Source organism: Pelodiscus sinensis, chromosome 5 (genome assembly GCF_052426305.1).
Source record: "Pelodiscus sinensis isolate ZL-2025 chromosome 5, ASM5242630v1, whole genome shotgun sequence".
NCBI classification, from domain to species: domain Eukaryota; kingdom Metazoa; phylum Chordata; order Testudines; family Trionychidae; genus Pelodiscus; species Pelodiscus sinensis.
Genome location: NC_143056.1, coordinates 51252157 through 51267197, shown reverse-complemented (window position 1 = coordinate 51267197; position 15041 = coordinate 51252157). Strand labels below are relative to the sequence as shown.

General features: G+C 39.8%; 1 protein-coding gene across 4 annotated transcripts in view; it reads right to left on the bottom strand.

Annotated features, from left to right (window-relative positions):
* The window catches only part of STRN3 (striatin 3), a 124065-nt gene that overhangs the window by 32089 nt on the left and 76935 nt on the right, over positions 1–15041 (bottom strand). For all 4 annotated transcript variants that reach the window (XM_006116372.5, XM_075926978.2, XM_075926979.2 and 1 more), the window contains 3 exons: positions 14406–14539; positions 531–706; positions 314–361 (listed from right to left, as the gene is read on the bottom strand). In XM_006116372.5, the coding sequence (XP_006116434.5) occupies positions 314–361; positions 531–706; positions 14406–14539 (358 nt within the window). The remainder of the gene's footprint in view (positions 1–313; positions 362–530; positions 707–14405; positions 14540–15041) is intronic.

The following is a 15041-nucleotide window of genomic DNA, read 5'->3' as shown; positions in this document are numbered from 1 at the left end:
CAGCCTGCTCTGTTTGGGTATACATACAACTAGCTCTACATGGGATGTAGCTCTTTAAACTTTCTGGTCAAAGACAAACACACACACACACAAAAAAGTACTCTTCTTTGAAAAGTGCAGACTCCTATCTTAGACAATGCATTCCTCAGAACAGACTTTTTTCCTTTCATTATAAAGCATGATGTACATATTTGGTATCATATATAAGTAATATTAATAAAATTATGACCTTTTAGCTTAAAGATTTGACTGAATCTATAACAAGTGGCAATGGCAACAGTGGCTTCTGAAGTATTAACTGGTAAACACTTACATGTGGGCCCTAAATGTGTAGATAGGTTCTACATCTAAAGAGGCACTCCTGAAAGAAACAACAGGAAAGGTGATTATACTAAATAAAAAAAATAAAAAAATAAAAAGTTAAAATGTTACTATTCAACTAAATGTAAAGAAAAAGATTTTAGACACACAACCTATCAAACAACAACATATAAAACAAACTTTAAAAAAGAAAAGCACCATATACTTGCTTTTTGGCAGGAACTGTTTTCTGTAAGTTCCAAAGTTTTAGAGTATGGTCCTCAGAGGCTGTAACCAGCACAGGCTCTACAGGATGAAAAGCTAATGCCCGCACTCCATCAAAATGGCTGCGTAGCGTATATTTAGGATTCCATGTTTTTCGAAAGGCATCTTTATTGGCTGGCAGCTAAAAACAAACAAAAATCTATATAGTAACTTTATTGATCTTATGTATAAATGTCTATACTGTATGTTGGTGTCTGAAGACTGAAGTATCTGGGACATGGATTTACGTAAGTATCATTTTGCTGGATACACAAAAAAAATTAAATTTCCACTGCTAGCTCTGCAACACCAAACAAAAATTTGTGACCTCTCTCAATAATGCTGAGACAAAACCAAGGAGTCTGCAAAAAAGGCACAGGAATTTAGTAGAGGAAGCCTATCTGCCAAATGTTAGGGTTGGGTTTTGTTGTTGGTTTTTTTTGCATGTTTTAAAAAAGTTTACCAATAAATGAGCAACATAAAAATCCACTGGAGTACTTTTCCAGTGAACTAGTATCCATCACAATTCTTCATGCCTATAGGCTACAGAATTAGCAAGAGAACTAACATTTGTATACAAACCAAATCAAAGTAAAGATATTGGGATTTCATATTAGTATGTAGGAAATGATTTACTATCTCCTTTTTAACTTTTATGACCCATCTTTCCAGAAAGGTATTCAGGATACCAAATAAAATCGGAGTACCACCTAAATCTTCAAGAGCAAGTTTTGCTTTGGTTGTAAATGTAGCTTTTGCTTCAGCTCACTAGAGAGAGAATTCTATATAATGAGTACAGGATTAAAATTATTCCCGATTTTTCTAGACCCACATATACTAGAATACAAGAGTTATTACTATTAAATATAGAATTTAGTACTTTATGCATCAGTTTTGTATCTTGCGAAATGCCATATCGATAAAGAGACAAGAATACTTACTGATTATGACAACAGTAAAAAGCAATAATTCATCTTCTAAAAATCTTGAAAGGAACTCGATTAGCGATGGTAAAATGTGTTTATTTAGGAAAACATGCAACAGCAGACAAAAATTCAGTGGTCACACGTTTACACGCAGGGAGGAGGCAGCTTTGTGGGAGCTGGTATGCACGGGGAGCCAGCTTTTACGTGTAACCATGAAAGTTAATTGATGAGCACAGGCTCATCGGTTAACTTGCACATGGTTATACTTTCACATCCCTACTCCGAATAAGATTTTTTTTGAACTCCAACATAGCCTTTTTGATGTGCTATAGGACAAATGTTTACAATACTACTCAAATCTAATGTTACTAGAGTCTTCCATTTTAAAATCTGAAACATTTTATTTTTCCTTATTGATTCATTTTCCTAGTTGTGTCTTTTTCCTACCTCAAGAATGCCTTAAATATTACCAACATTTGCTGTCCATAATTGTTGACATGCTGTATGGACATGGATGATCTATTGCCTACATCATAGAGGAGATCAGATTAGATTATCACAGAATCACAGAACTGGAAGGGACCTCAAAAGATCATCAAGTCCAGTCCCTTTCTAGATCATCCCTGATAGATGTCTGTTTAACCTACTCTTAAATATCTCCAGTGACGGAGATTCTACAATCCACCTAGGCAATTTATTCCACTGTTCAAACACCCTGGCAGTTAAGATTTTTTTCCTAATGTCCAACCTAAACCTCCCTTGCTGCAATTTAAGCCCATTGCTTCTTGTCCTATTCTCAGAGATCAAGGAGAACAATTTTTATCCTCCTTGTAACACCCTTTTAGATACTTGAAAACTGCAATCATGTTCCATCTCAGTCCTTTCCTTTCCTTTCCTTTCCTTTCCTTTCCTTAACAAGCCTAGTTCTTTCAGTCTTCCTTCATAGGTCATGTTTTCTAGACCTTTAATCATTTTTGTTGCTCTTCTCTGGACCTTCTCCAATTTCTCCACATCTTTCTTGAAATGTGGTGCCCAAAACTGGACACAATACTCCAATTGAGGCCTAACCAGCACAGAGTAGAGCAGAAGAATGACTTCTCGTGTCCAGCTCACAAGACTCCTATTAATGCATCCCAGAATCATGTTTGCTTTTTTTGCAACAGCATCACACTGTTCACTCATGTTTGACTATGACCCCTAAATCCCTTTGTGCAGAACTCCCTCCTAGACAGTCACTTCCCAGTCTGTATGTGTGAAACTGATGCTCCTTCGTAATTGGAGTGTTGTGCATTTATCCTTATAAACTTCATCCTGTTTACCTCAGACTTTTTCTATAGTTTGTACAGATCATTTTGAATTTTGACCCTATGTTCCAAAGCACTTGCAATCCCTCCCAGCTTGGTATCATCTGCAAACTTAATAATTGTACTGTCTATGCCATCATCTAAATCATTGATAAACATATTTAACACAATCAGTACCAAAACAGTCCCCCACGGAACCCCAATTCTTATGCCCTTCCAGCATGATTGTGAAACGTTAATAACTACTGTGAATTAGCGAATATAACCTGCAGGTTATACATATTTTTACAAACCCTGCCCCCCCACGGGGTATACATGTCCGCATCTTATATAAATTGATTTTTACTCCAGGAGCATCAGTGCCCTAAGCGGCTCTGCCCACCCCTCATTAGAACTGAGTTAGCTTTGCTGCAGGGAGGGCCTGACGAGCTTCCAGCGCGTCTGCACTGCGCTCTCTGTTCCCCGACTGGAGGAGGGTGGGTGACGCCTGGCTGCGGCTGCATGGGGCGGGCCAGGGCATGAGCGTGGCTCCCCTCCCACAGGCTTCCGGCTCGCTGACAGCAGGATGGCCATCACCTTGTGTCTGCTCTCTACGCGCTGCTGCTCAAGTGCCCGGGGCTACTGCAGAAGTCTCTGCGGGTTATACACATCCGCAGGTAATCCATTATTTTGTTTTACACAGGACAGAAAAACCACGGGTAATACAAGGGTGCAGGTTATACATGGACATGGGTTATATACTCTAATTGAAGGTACTACCTTGAGAACATTGATCTAACCCGTTATGCACCTATCTTATAGTAGCCTCATCTACATTGTATTTCCCTAGCTTATTGATAAGAAAGTCATGAGAGATTGTGTCAAATGCCTAACTGAAGTCTAGGTATACCATGTCCACTGCTTCTCCCTTAATCAAATAAAGGTATCTGATTGGTTTGACATGATTTGTTCTTTACAACTCCATGCTGGTGATCACCTATCACCTTATTATCTTCCAGATGTTTGCAGATGAATTCCTTAATTACTTGCTCCATTATCTTCTCTGGCACAGAAGTTAAACTCACTGGTCTGTAGTTTCCTGCATTGTTCTTATTTCCCTTCTTATAGAGGAGCATTATGTTTGTCCTTTTCCATTCTGGAATCTCTCCCAACTTCCATGATTTTTCAAAGATGAAAGCTGAGCCTTTAGTTATCTCCTCTATCAGCTCCTTTAGTATTCTAGGATGCATTTCATCAGACCCTGCTGACTTGAAGATATCTACATTTTCTAAAACTTCAGAGGAGTAGCCAAGTTAGTCTATAACAGTAAAAACTTAAAAAACAACAAATAGTCTAGTAGCACCTTAAAGACTAACAAAACATGTAAATAGAACCATGAGCTTTTGTGGGGAAAACCCACTTCCTTCAGATGACTGGAATATAAGAAGTCCAGATCCAAGAAGAAATAAGGGGGGGGGGGGGCAGAAGGGGAGGAAAGGGGAAGAAGAAAAAGAGAGAAAGTGAGTTGCTTCAATCCCAGACACATTTTCCAATATACTGTTGTAGGGGTCAATTGGGGAAGAACTCTGTACGTGTGAGGTATTGGGATGTTGAGGCCTGCATTCCCCCCTGCTTTGCCATTTCTCTTCCCTTCCCTACTACTGACGAGCCAGAAGCAAGCCTCTAGGAACATACGCCATTGTAGCAAGAATGAATTGTAGATAAGGGCAGGAACATAATCTTGTTTACCTAAATGTACTGATCACGAAAACAAAGTCAGAGGACAAGCAGTATAGCTGAGCCATACTATAACAAGTAATGAGTAACCCCCGGAAATTTCCAAACTGCCACAAACAAGGTAGACACACAGTATTTAAAGCTGCACCAGAGCACAGCAATTTGGACCTCACCAATAGGTTTTGGGTACCAGCGCCTCGGAAACTGAGACAGTCTCCCACTGAAACTGGTTCCCCGGCTAGCAGAAGGGATGTAAGAAATGCCACTTTTCCTATCACATTGTTCTTTTAGTGAAGGGGCACAGGTGATAGCTGTCAGAAAATAAACTGCTTGTATTTGACAGATACCTGTGTAGCGTGTCTTTGTACTTTGAGAACCCAGTGTCAAACGTCAGACTTACTCTTGCTGGCAACAACTGTATACAGCCAAACCATAGGATACAACTGTATTTGCTCCAATCCCACAGACACGAGACAATTACAGGATCTATATAGCAGTCTTAAAACTGAAATACCCACCCGATGAAGTGAAAAAACAGACTGACAGAGCTAAAAAAGTACCCAGACATGAACTACTTCAAGACAGGCCCAGAAGAGAAAACAACAGAATTCCATGTATCACCTACAGTCCACAACTTACACCCTCCCAAAGCATTATCAACCATCTACAACCTATCCTAGAACATGACCGCTCACTCTCAGAGCCCTTGGGCAAAGGCCAATTCTCACTTATAGACAACCCCCTCAAACAAATTCTTTCCAGTAACCACACAATACACATCCATCATAATCATCCAGGAAACCACCACTGCAATCCCCGGTGCCAACTCTGCCCACACATCTATACCAGCGATTTCATCACTGCACCCAACATCATCAGCCACCACATCAAAGGGTCATTTAACTGCACATCCACTAACGTGATCTATGCCATCAAATGCCAGCAATGCCCCACTGCAATATATATTGGCCAAACAGGCCAGTCCCAATGGGAAAGAATTAATGGACACAAACCAAATAGCCAAAAAGGCAACATACAAAAACCTGTTGGAGAACACTTTAATCTTTCTGGACACTCATTAATGGATCTTCAAGTCGCTGTTTTGTTTCAGACCAACTCCATAAGCCAAACACAGAGAAAGATTGACTATTGTAACTATTTGCATTCTCTCTCGTTTTCTTGCATCCCCCCCCTTCCCTTATTAATTCTTGGATCTGGACTTCTTATATTCCGGTCATCTGAAGAAGTGGGATTTGCCCACGAAAACTCATGATACCATCTACATGTTTTGTTAGTCTTTAAGATACTACTAGACTATTTGTTGTTTAAGTTTTTTAATTTTCTTGGTAATTTTTAACTTGTTCTTTTATTTTAACTTCTAAACCTACTCCATTTCCACCATCATAACCATCCCTTCTGATTTTAATACCTATTCTATGAGAAAATTTAGCTGTACTTGGTCAGAAAATACTCAAGATCGTATATAGAATTTTAATAAAAACCAAATTATTTTTATGGAATGAAATTAAAAGGAGAAAAATTCTACTCTGCGCTGATGAGGCCTCAATTGGAGAACTGTGTCCAGTTCTGGATGCCACATTTCAAGAAAGATGTGGAAAATTACAAAAGGTCCAGAGAACAACAACAAAAATGATGAAAGGTCTAGAAAACATATTCTCTGAGGGAAGGCTGAAAGAACTGTGCTTGTTTAGTTCAGAAAAGAGAAGACTAAGAGGGTACATTATATGGATTTTCAAGTATCTAAAAAAGTATTACAAGGTGGAGGGAGAAACATTTTTTCCCTTGGCCTCTAATAATAGGACAAAAAGCAATGGGCTTAAATTGTAGCATTTGGCAAAATCTAAATCCTCTATATAGACATTTATTTTGAATTTTATTTCTTTCTATTATCATTCCTCCAACACTTCAATATTATTCATCTAAATGTTTAAAAAAATTAAGTGAGTTAAAACACAAAACTTAACTAATCTTCATTCAAAACTTTAGTGACGCCCAGAAATGCAATATACAAGTTTTAGATTGTGAAGTGTCGGGGTGGTTAAACACCGGAATAAATTGCCTAGGGAGACTGTAGAATCTCCATTACTGGAGATATTTAAGAGCAGTCTGGATAGACATCTTTCAGGGATAATCTAGATGGTGCTTGGCCCTGCCATGAGGGCAGGGGACTTGACTCTGTGACCTCTCGAGGACTCTTTCAGTTCTAGTATTCTATAATTCAAAAGAACATACTGCTTTCCTATTTTAAAACTTCAAAGCCACATTATACACTGTAGCTATACAATATAATGAATTACTGTTGTGTGTCATTTTTAGATACAATTTGTACCTCCAAAATCTGGCACTCTCTGGTCCAGCAATATCCGTCATCTGGCAGAACCACAGATGGCTCCTGGACCAGAGAGCCCAGGTGCCTAATGGCAGGGGGGCCAGTGAGGCAACAGAGTTAGCAACCCAGCTGGGGACAGCACGAGACCAGGGTAGGAACCCCGGGGCAGCCTCCAGCAGTCTGCGACAGTACGGCAGCCCCCAGGAGCTCAGGGCTGAGGTCAGGGCCCCAACCAAAGTCCTCCAGCAGATCTAGAAGCATGGAGCTGGAGCATCACAGCAGCCCCTGGAGTGTGGGGCTAGAAATGAGCATCGTGGCAGCGCAGGGCCAAAGCCCTGCAACAGCCTGCTGGAGTGTGGGGCTGGGGCCCTGCAACAGCCTCATGGAATGCATGGCCAGAGCCCCGTGACTGCCCTCAGATGCACGGGGCTTGGGCCCTGTGGCAGGAGCTGGAGCCTCTGCTACCTAGGGACCCAGCAGCAGCTGGGTAAGTAGCCCAGCCAGGTTGAGGGGGCAGAGGGAAGAGAGGCAGGATGCCTGCTAGGGCAGCCTGCAAGTAGCAAGCAATTGGCTCGGGAGCTGGTGGTGGGAGACCTCCTCTGGTCCAGCAAATTGTCTCATTTGGGACCAATCAGGTCCCAACGGTGCCAGACCAAGGAGATACAACCTGTATATGCTGAGTATATAAAAGCTATCAGTCCCTCAAAGGAAAACATAACTTAAAAGAAAAGAGCTGAATAATCAGGGCCTGAACCTGAACAGTAAAGATGGTCTCCTGAGAGGTGATTTAAAAACTCAGCTGCCCTCACAAACAGGGACTTCATTAGTAGCTAACAGCTGGACCAAATGCCATCATTCCTCCAACACTTCAATATTATTCATCTAAATATTTAAAAAAATTAAATGAGTTAAAACACAAAACTTAACTAATCTTCATTCAAAACTTTAGTGACCCCCAGAAATGCAAGATATAAGTTTTAGATTGTGAAGTGAAGCTACCTTATAAGTTACGGGACGGTTACATGGCCTGTTATGTCTCACTCAGAATAGTCCTTCAACATGTAATAACAACTGCAACTCCAAAAAGCAGATATTAGGAAAGGATTACCATTTCTACCTATATTTTACGGTTTAACATGCCTTTAGATGGTGCCACTCAGTGCTAGCTACTTTGAGGTCTACTACTATACTTCCACCATGCCAAACTGCAACTCCCACGTTCTAAAAGTTAATTATACCCAAAGAAAGGCACATTAAAATACTAAATCCTTAACTGTCATTCAGTGTTTTAAAGATGTCTAAAGTAAATAAAGTTTGTTATAGTGCCTTTTCTTGGGCCAAATCCTAATTCTAAAAACTGTTTTATGATTCCCACTCAATCTTACTTTGGCACTTTCAAAACTGGAAAAAAGCATACATCATCCTAAAGAGCCATTGGGGGTTAGAAACATACCTTCCTAATATGAAAAAAAAAAAATCAGCTTAACAAGAACACATTATCAATTAACAAGTTATCCTTATCAATTCAATATATTATAATATATACAAATTCAGACTTAACAGAAGTCTATATTTCGTTATCAAACACCATAATGCATAATATCAACCATTTCCAATTTCCCCCTTGCATAATAAAAATATTATATTTAATACGTTGAGATGTTGCTATTCTTAAAACTACAGGGACGAAAGATACATTGGAGCACTAGACTAGAACTTAGGGGATCACGATTCAATTTCTCTCTTAGCTTAAGGCTTATGTAATCTTGGGAAAGTCTCTATTCTCTGAACCTCATCTGTAAAATGGGACTGCTAGTTCCTTTCTTCTATCTTTTCTCTATTGAGCTTGTAAGTTATAAGAACAGCCATACTGGGTCAGACAAATGGTCTGACAACAATGGCCAATACTAGATCCCCAGAGGGAGGGAACATAACAGGTAATCCTCACATGATCCCTCCCATCACCCATTTCCAGACAAACAAGAGGCTAGGGACACCATTTCTACTCAACCTGGCTAATAGCCTTTGCTGGACCTAATCTCCATGAATCTATCTAGTGCTTTTTTGAACCCTGTTAAAGTCCTAGCCTTCACCACATCCTCTGGCAAGGAGTTCCAGAGGTTAACTGTGCACTGAATGAGAGGAACTGTTCCTTACTATGTGTTGGACCACTCACTAGCACAATTGGTTTCAACCATGGATAGAGCCTTTAGGTACTATTTTAATACAAATAAAAGAATATACATAGATGCAAAATACTAAATTAAAAGAAAACAGAATTAACAGAGTGCCAGAATTAAGGATGCTCATGAAACCTTAGCCCCCCCTCCAAGGTAGGTATATCATCTTGGATTACATGATGTTGTATTTAGTGAGCAAGAAAGCTGCTCAATACTTTAACCACATGATGAGTGGACCCCTGTCTTATTTACTCCACACCATCAGAATTAAACACTCAATACAGAATTATTAGTGTCTAAATGCCTTACAAAATTGGGCCTGAAGTGACTCAGATTGAACACCCAGGAAATAAAGAACACAATTAGTAGTCACATGTACATGAGGTTTAAAGTCTGTGATACCACCTGGGACAAAGCTAGGGATGTGACTGGAACAGCTCCCTCCCCTGCCTGGTGGCAGGGTGCGCATGCTGTGGGCTGTTCCAGCTGGGTCCGGCCCCACACCGATGGAATTCCAATTAATGTTTAACTGGAATTTTACATCCTCAGGCAGAACCCAGTTTTCCAGGCTCACAATAAAAGGCTTTTGGCATTCTATTTCTTCCTGCTGCCCCCTGCCTCAAATCACTGCACACCGTCCAATTTCTGTCACAAATGAGGCACTGGACTTGGAGTCATGTAATTCATGGGAATTTACAAGTCATTTTCAGTAGATTGGTCATGCTGTCCACTAAATAAGGCAGAGGTTCTATGAAAAATATAATACTTAGTCATGTGATTGAAGAACTCTCATAATACAGAGGCAAGAGGGGGAAGAATTAATGTCAGATCAACCTTAATGACATTTTTAAATTTTGAGTTCCTGACTTTTCAAGCCTAATAATAATGCTTGGTCTGACCCAGTACAGCCATTCTTATGTTTTTATGTTCTTATTGCGCTGCAGGCACCAGCAGAAGAACTGTTTCCATTCTGCGAGGTAAGGAAACCTGGTAGACAGTTTTCAACTACTACTGAGAACTTGCTGAGCCTACTCTGAGCAGGTGCACTCCACAGGATTTAACCACAGAGTTGCCATGCTGTGAGATGGAACAAACGCAGGTTCAGGTGACCCAGGTGACTGTAGTCCTGCGTGATGAGGTCCAGGAGCAGTGGAAGTGAGATCAGCCTCTGTAGCAAGAGCACCAGGAGCATGGGATACCACTGCTGATGGGTCCAGGCTGGGGTGATCACGACGACATCCACCCTCCCACTGTGGATCTTGAGAAGCAACTTGCAAATCAAGAGGAATGGAGGAAAAGCGTATATTAGGCCGGTGTGCCATGGGATCAGGAAGGCATGTGCCACTGCCCCGGGCTGAAATTCCAGAAGGAGCAGAAACAGCAGCACTTCCAGTTCTGGTGAGTTGCAAAGAGGTCTAGCCACGGAGACCTCCCACCCCACTAGAAGATGTTGCAGAGGACATCCGGCCAGAGAGACTTCTAGTGGGCACAGAGCCTCTAAATGAGGCAGTCTGCCAGCTGGTTCTGGTCCTATGGGTGGTTAAAATGCCTCCAGGTGAATGGAGTGGGCTATGGAGAAGTCTCACAAATGAAGGGCTGCCTGGCAGAGCGGACCAGGTGCTGAATGGCGGTCATGCTGTCAGTCAGGAATGTCATGCGCTGACCCTGAATGTGGGAAAGGGAAAGCCTGACACACCAAGTAAGCCACCCATTGTTTCCACACATTCATGTGGAGAGAAAGTTCCATGGCGTGCATAGTGATGGTCCCCATGTGCACTCTCCAACCCAAATCGGACGCATATGTGACCAATGACATCATAGGTTGTGGCACATGGAACGGGATGCCGAAGAGGACTGACAAGGGAGTCCACCTACCACCATACAGCATGGCTGATGTGTGCCGGAACCATAACCACCATATTGAGATTGACATGATTCAGGTGTGAATTGGCACAAGTTCATTAAACAAATGAACAACCTACAAATAGCTAGAGATGAATGGCACTTGCAAAGCAAAGGAGCCAAAGTTCCAACAGTCATCAATGGCAGTAAGAAGGAACTGAGGAGGGGCCAGGTCAACAGGGTCATATATAGTGCATCACACTGGCACCAATCCAGGGGGCTCCACAGTCAACCTGATGGATAGCAGCTTGGGGATCCTGGCTTATCATGGCAACAACAAACCAAGAAGAATGCCTCAACTGGGAAACAGAAAGGTATTAAGTACAGGAAATAGTTTAAGTAGTCAGGAAACTGTAAAGTTAAGCTAACGGTGAAGCTTGATGTGAACATCTTCTAGAGGCTTTGTGGTTGAAAAGAAACTGAGGGCAGTTGACCTGTGCTGCTTCAAAATCTCTATTATGTTGCATGAGGATGGCTGAAGTACAAGTATGGGCAGAACAAGTGCTGCCACTGAAAATCTCAACTGAAGGTGCCTATACACATAAACTGACTGCAATGGAGCACCCTAGAGGCATCACTCAAAGAAGAGGAGACGGTTGTGGCTACTTTACCTTTACCTTCTGATGGGAGACCAATGGCAAACAACATATAGTTATAGCCCAAAGGACACAGCTATTCAGAAGATTCCAACCTTGGATGCATGGAGTGAATACTATCTAAAACAGTCTCCCTTAAGGAAACTTTCTCCAAGAAGAATTTGTAATCGAATCCCACAACAGCAAATGTATGAATTTAGGTACCTCACTTAATCTTTCTGTGTCTCCTATTTTCCATCTGTAAAATGGGAGTAATATATAGAATACCCTTAATAAAAGCGCAGACATCCTAAGATGGAACCATGGTATTAAAGTACTCATTTTTATTAACATAGTTCAATAGCAAGTTCCTCCAAATAACAAAGGATAAATGAAGTTTGAAGAATTATGATGAAGAAGTTCAAAGTTATTAAAAAACTAAGTCAATTAATTGGAACTTTTCCATTCCATTTTAAGTAATCAAATAGAGTTGGTTAAGAATATTGGTTTGTCTCAGTCTCTGGGCCTGCAGCTTCAGAATGTTCAAAGCTTTAAAGTTATTGAACTTTTCTTTAGAAACTTGCTTGTTTTAAAGATTTCACTGAAACATTACAAAACTAAAACTAAATCTGACAATTCAGTGTACTGTAGATTGTGATAAGATACCCAATCTTTAGGTGCTTACTGATTCCCAGCTCTGCCTTCCTGTTTTTCCCTTTGATTTTCCATACCCTCTGCTCCCTGTCTCCTACTCCTCTCCTTTTTTTTTCCTTCCCTTCTCCCCTTCTCTCCTATTTATCTTGGGTCTGCACATCCTAAACTCAAAACTCCGGTCACCTGAAAAAGTGGGCTGTGTCTACGAAAGCTCATGATACCATCTACCTGTTCTTGTTAGTCTATAAAGTGCTACCAGACCATTTGTTGTTTTTTCCTGTACAGACTAATTCAGCTACCTGCTGAAGCTTCTGAATAAAGTAGTTTCGGTTACTTCGTATTATCTCTGTTATACTTCATTTGATAAATGCGATAAATATACAAACAAAATTTCTATATTAAGGCCTAAGCCCAAAATTTAAATGATTTCAACTTCAGCTCTTCATTTTAAACTTGTTTTTTTTCCAAACTTCTAGTGATTGATTTCTCAGTGTTAATGCTGATTTAAAACTATTTTATAAATGAAACATTTGTTTAAAGAAAAGAGAAACTACCACATAAATTAGTACAACAGCCTCTAAAGCCTAGAACTCCTGTAGCGTGTGTATAAACACCATTTTCCCCAAAAACTCTATATACTCCTTTTTATTTTTTGTAGAATAGGAAGTACGATTACTCTTTTATAGTCCAATATATTAGAATTGTGAGCAATTCAATTGATGTTTCAGATGGTCATTTTAGGAAGAAAAATATCCATCACTACCTGAAATATGGTATAATATATTTAAATATTTGACTGAATTCAGGTTCATATTTTAATACCAAAGAAAAACTGATTTTTTTTTTTAAAGTAAAAATATGTATACTTCCAACACTTACAGAACTTTAAGACCTAGGGTATATTATAAACACAGTTTTCATTTTGTAAATATGCATAAGATTCAGTAAGTTTAAGAAAAACTTATGCTTTCCAAAAGAACTATTTACGTATATTTTAATATTCAAAAATGCAGAGACTCTAGAATCCAGAAAAAGTCATGGAAATAATTAAAGCATGAAAATGTCTTATTGATCTAAAACATAATGCAACACTATTTAAAATATACCTCAATATGTGAAGACTTACCTGGATGGAAGTAAGGATGTTAAATATTGGTTACTTTACTGTTGAGTAGTCGAGTGGAGGCTCTTGTACATTTCAAAGGAGGAATGCGTAACTCCATGTGCAGCCCGGGACCAGCTGGAATTCCTGCTGAGTCCAGGCTGTACACAGGCGTGCCAGCTTTGAAATGTACAAGAGTCCCCAGCGGGGGCTCTTGTGCATTTCAAAGAGGAAGTGCCCTCATGGAGCCTGGGATCAGCAGGGGACTCAGATTTCACCACTGACTCCGGGCTCCATGGTGCACTGCTGATTTGAAATGCCACACAGAGCCTGGGATCAACTGGAGAGTCCCCAGTTGACCCCGGGCTCCACTGCTTTTAAATGCTGCCTCGGCATTTCCATCCTGGGCTCAGCTGTGCGGTGCTGCCGCTTTGAAGTACCCCTTCTTTCCTCCCCCCCGCCCTTTGCTGCCTCTGTCTGACAGACAGCGGGGGGGAGGGGGGGAGAGGGAGGGAGGAATCTACTAGTCGACTGGTTCTTAACATCCTTAGATGGAAGCATACAAACCAGCCCTCCCCCAAACCCAACATAAACATTACCAACCAGTACAAATTCCATATTCAAAATGTTTCACGATGAGCAGTTAATTTTGTGCATTGTGGAAACAAATATAGGTCACTCTGCAGTGTGACACCATGTAAATCTAAAACTAACAATACAAAGTCAAGCTATTGCAAACGTCTATATACGTACTTTATACATAAAAATACTCAACATCTAGAAATTAAGGTGCTATCAAAATATGTGTTTAGCACCAACATTTTAGTGTTACGTTTTTGGGGCAAATCTCTCTCTTTTTTTTTTAAATAATTCGCCTTAAAACGTCTTTGGAAAATGAGATATATTACTTACGCAAAAAATGTGAAAGTTAATATATAAATAATAAATTCATTAATAGAAAAACAAAACATTTCATTTTGAGTTCACAAGTTATTTTGCTAGTTTATAAGGTATTTCTTTCTACAAAAAAATAGTAGCTTTTGTCTCTAAAGTAAGCCATTCTAAAAGTTTGAAATATTCTGATTATATTCAACTGTATATATAAGGAGTTTTAAAATAAAATTTCACTTACATCATAACTGTAGTCTGCATCATTTGCTACTGTCAAGTCTGCAAGGTCTCCAAGGCCCAGAACACTTAACAAAACATCATCAGAACCCATAATAAATGACTTGCCTCCTCCAGATGGAAATGTTATTGGCTCAGCTACAAAGAACAAAACAGTTTAAGTCTTGAGAAAAAAAATCAAATTTATCAGATGAAAAAACTGCATCAGTCATCACTTAAAAGCAGAGCAGTTTATAAGAGCTGAACTGTTATTAACTAGATATAAATCATGGAAAAATCTCCTCCTCCTAATGGAAAAGAAAACATAAGCATACACACACATTTAAAAATAATTATCTAAATGTTAAGCTATGAAGGCAATAAACAAACATTCACCTCCATAAACAAGTATTTTTAGAACTCAGCATATAAGCCTTTCCCTAAAGGACCTACCATCCACCACATATAGAGACAGGATTTTAAAAACACAAGAACCTATAACATTTGAAATTACTAAGTTTTACTGTATTAAGAATGTTTGGATGAAGTTTAAAAAAAAGATACAACTGATATTCATGTTAGCTAGCTGCATGTTCCTTAAAACATTTGAAGCTTTACACATTTTTCCTGTTGATTATCAATTAGTTTTAAACAATGCAGC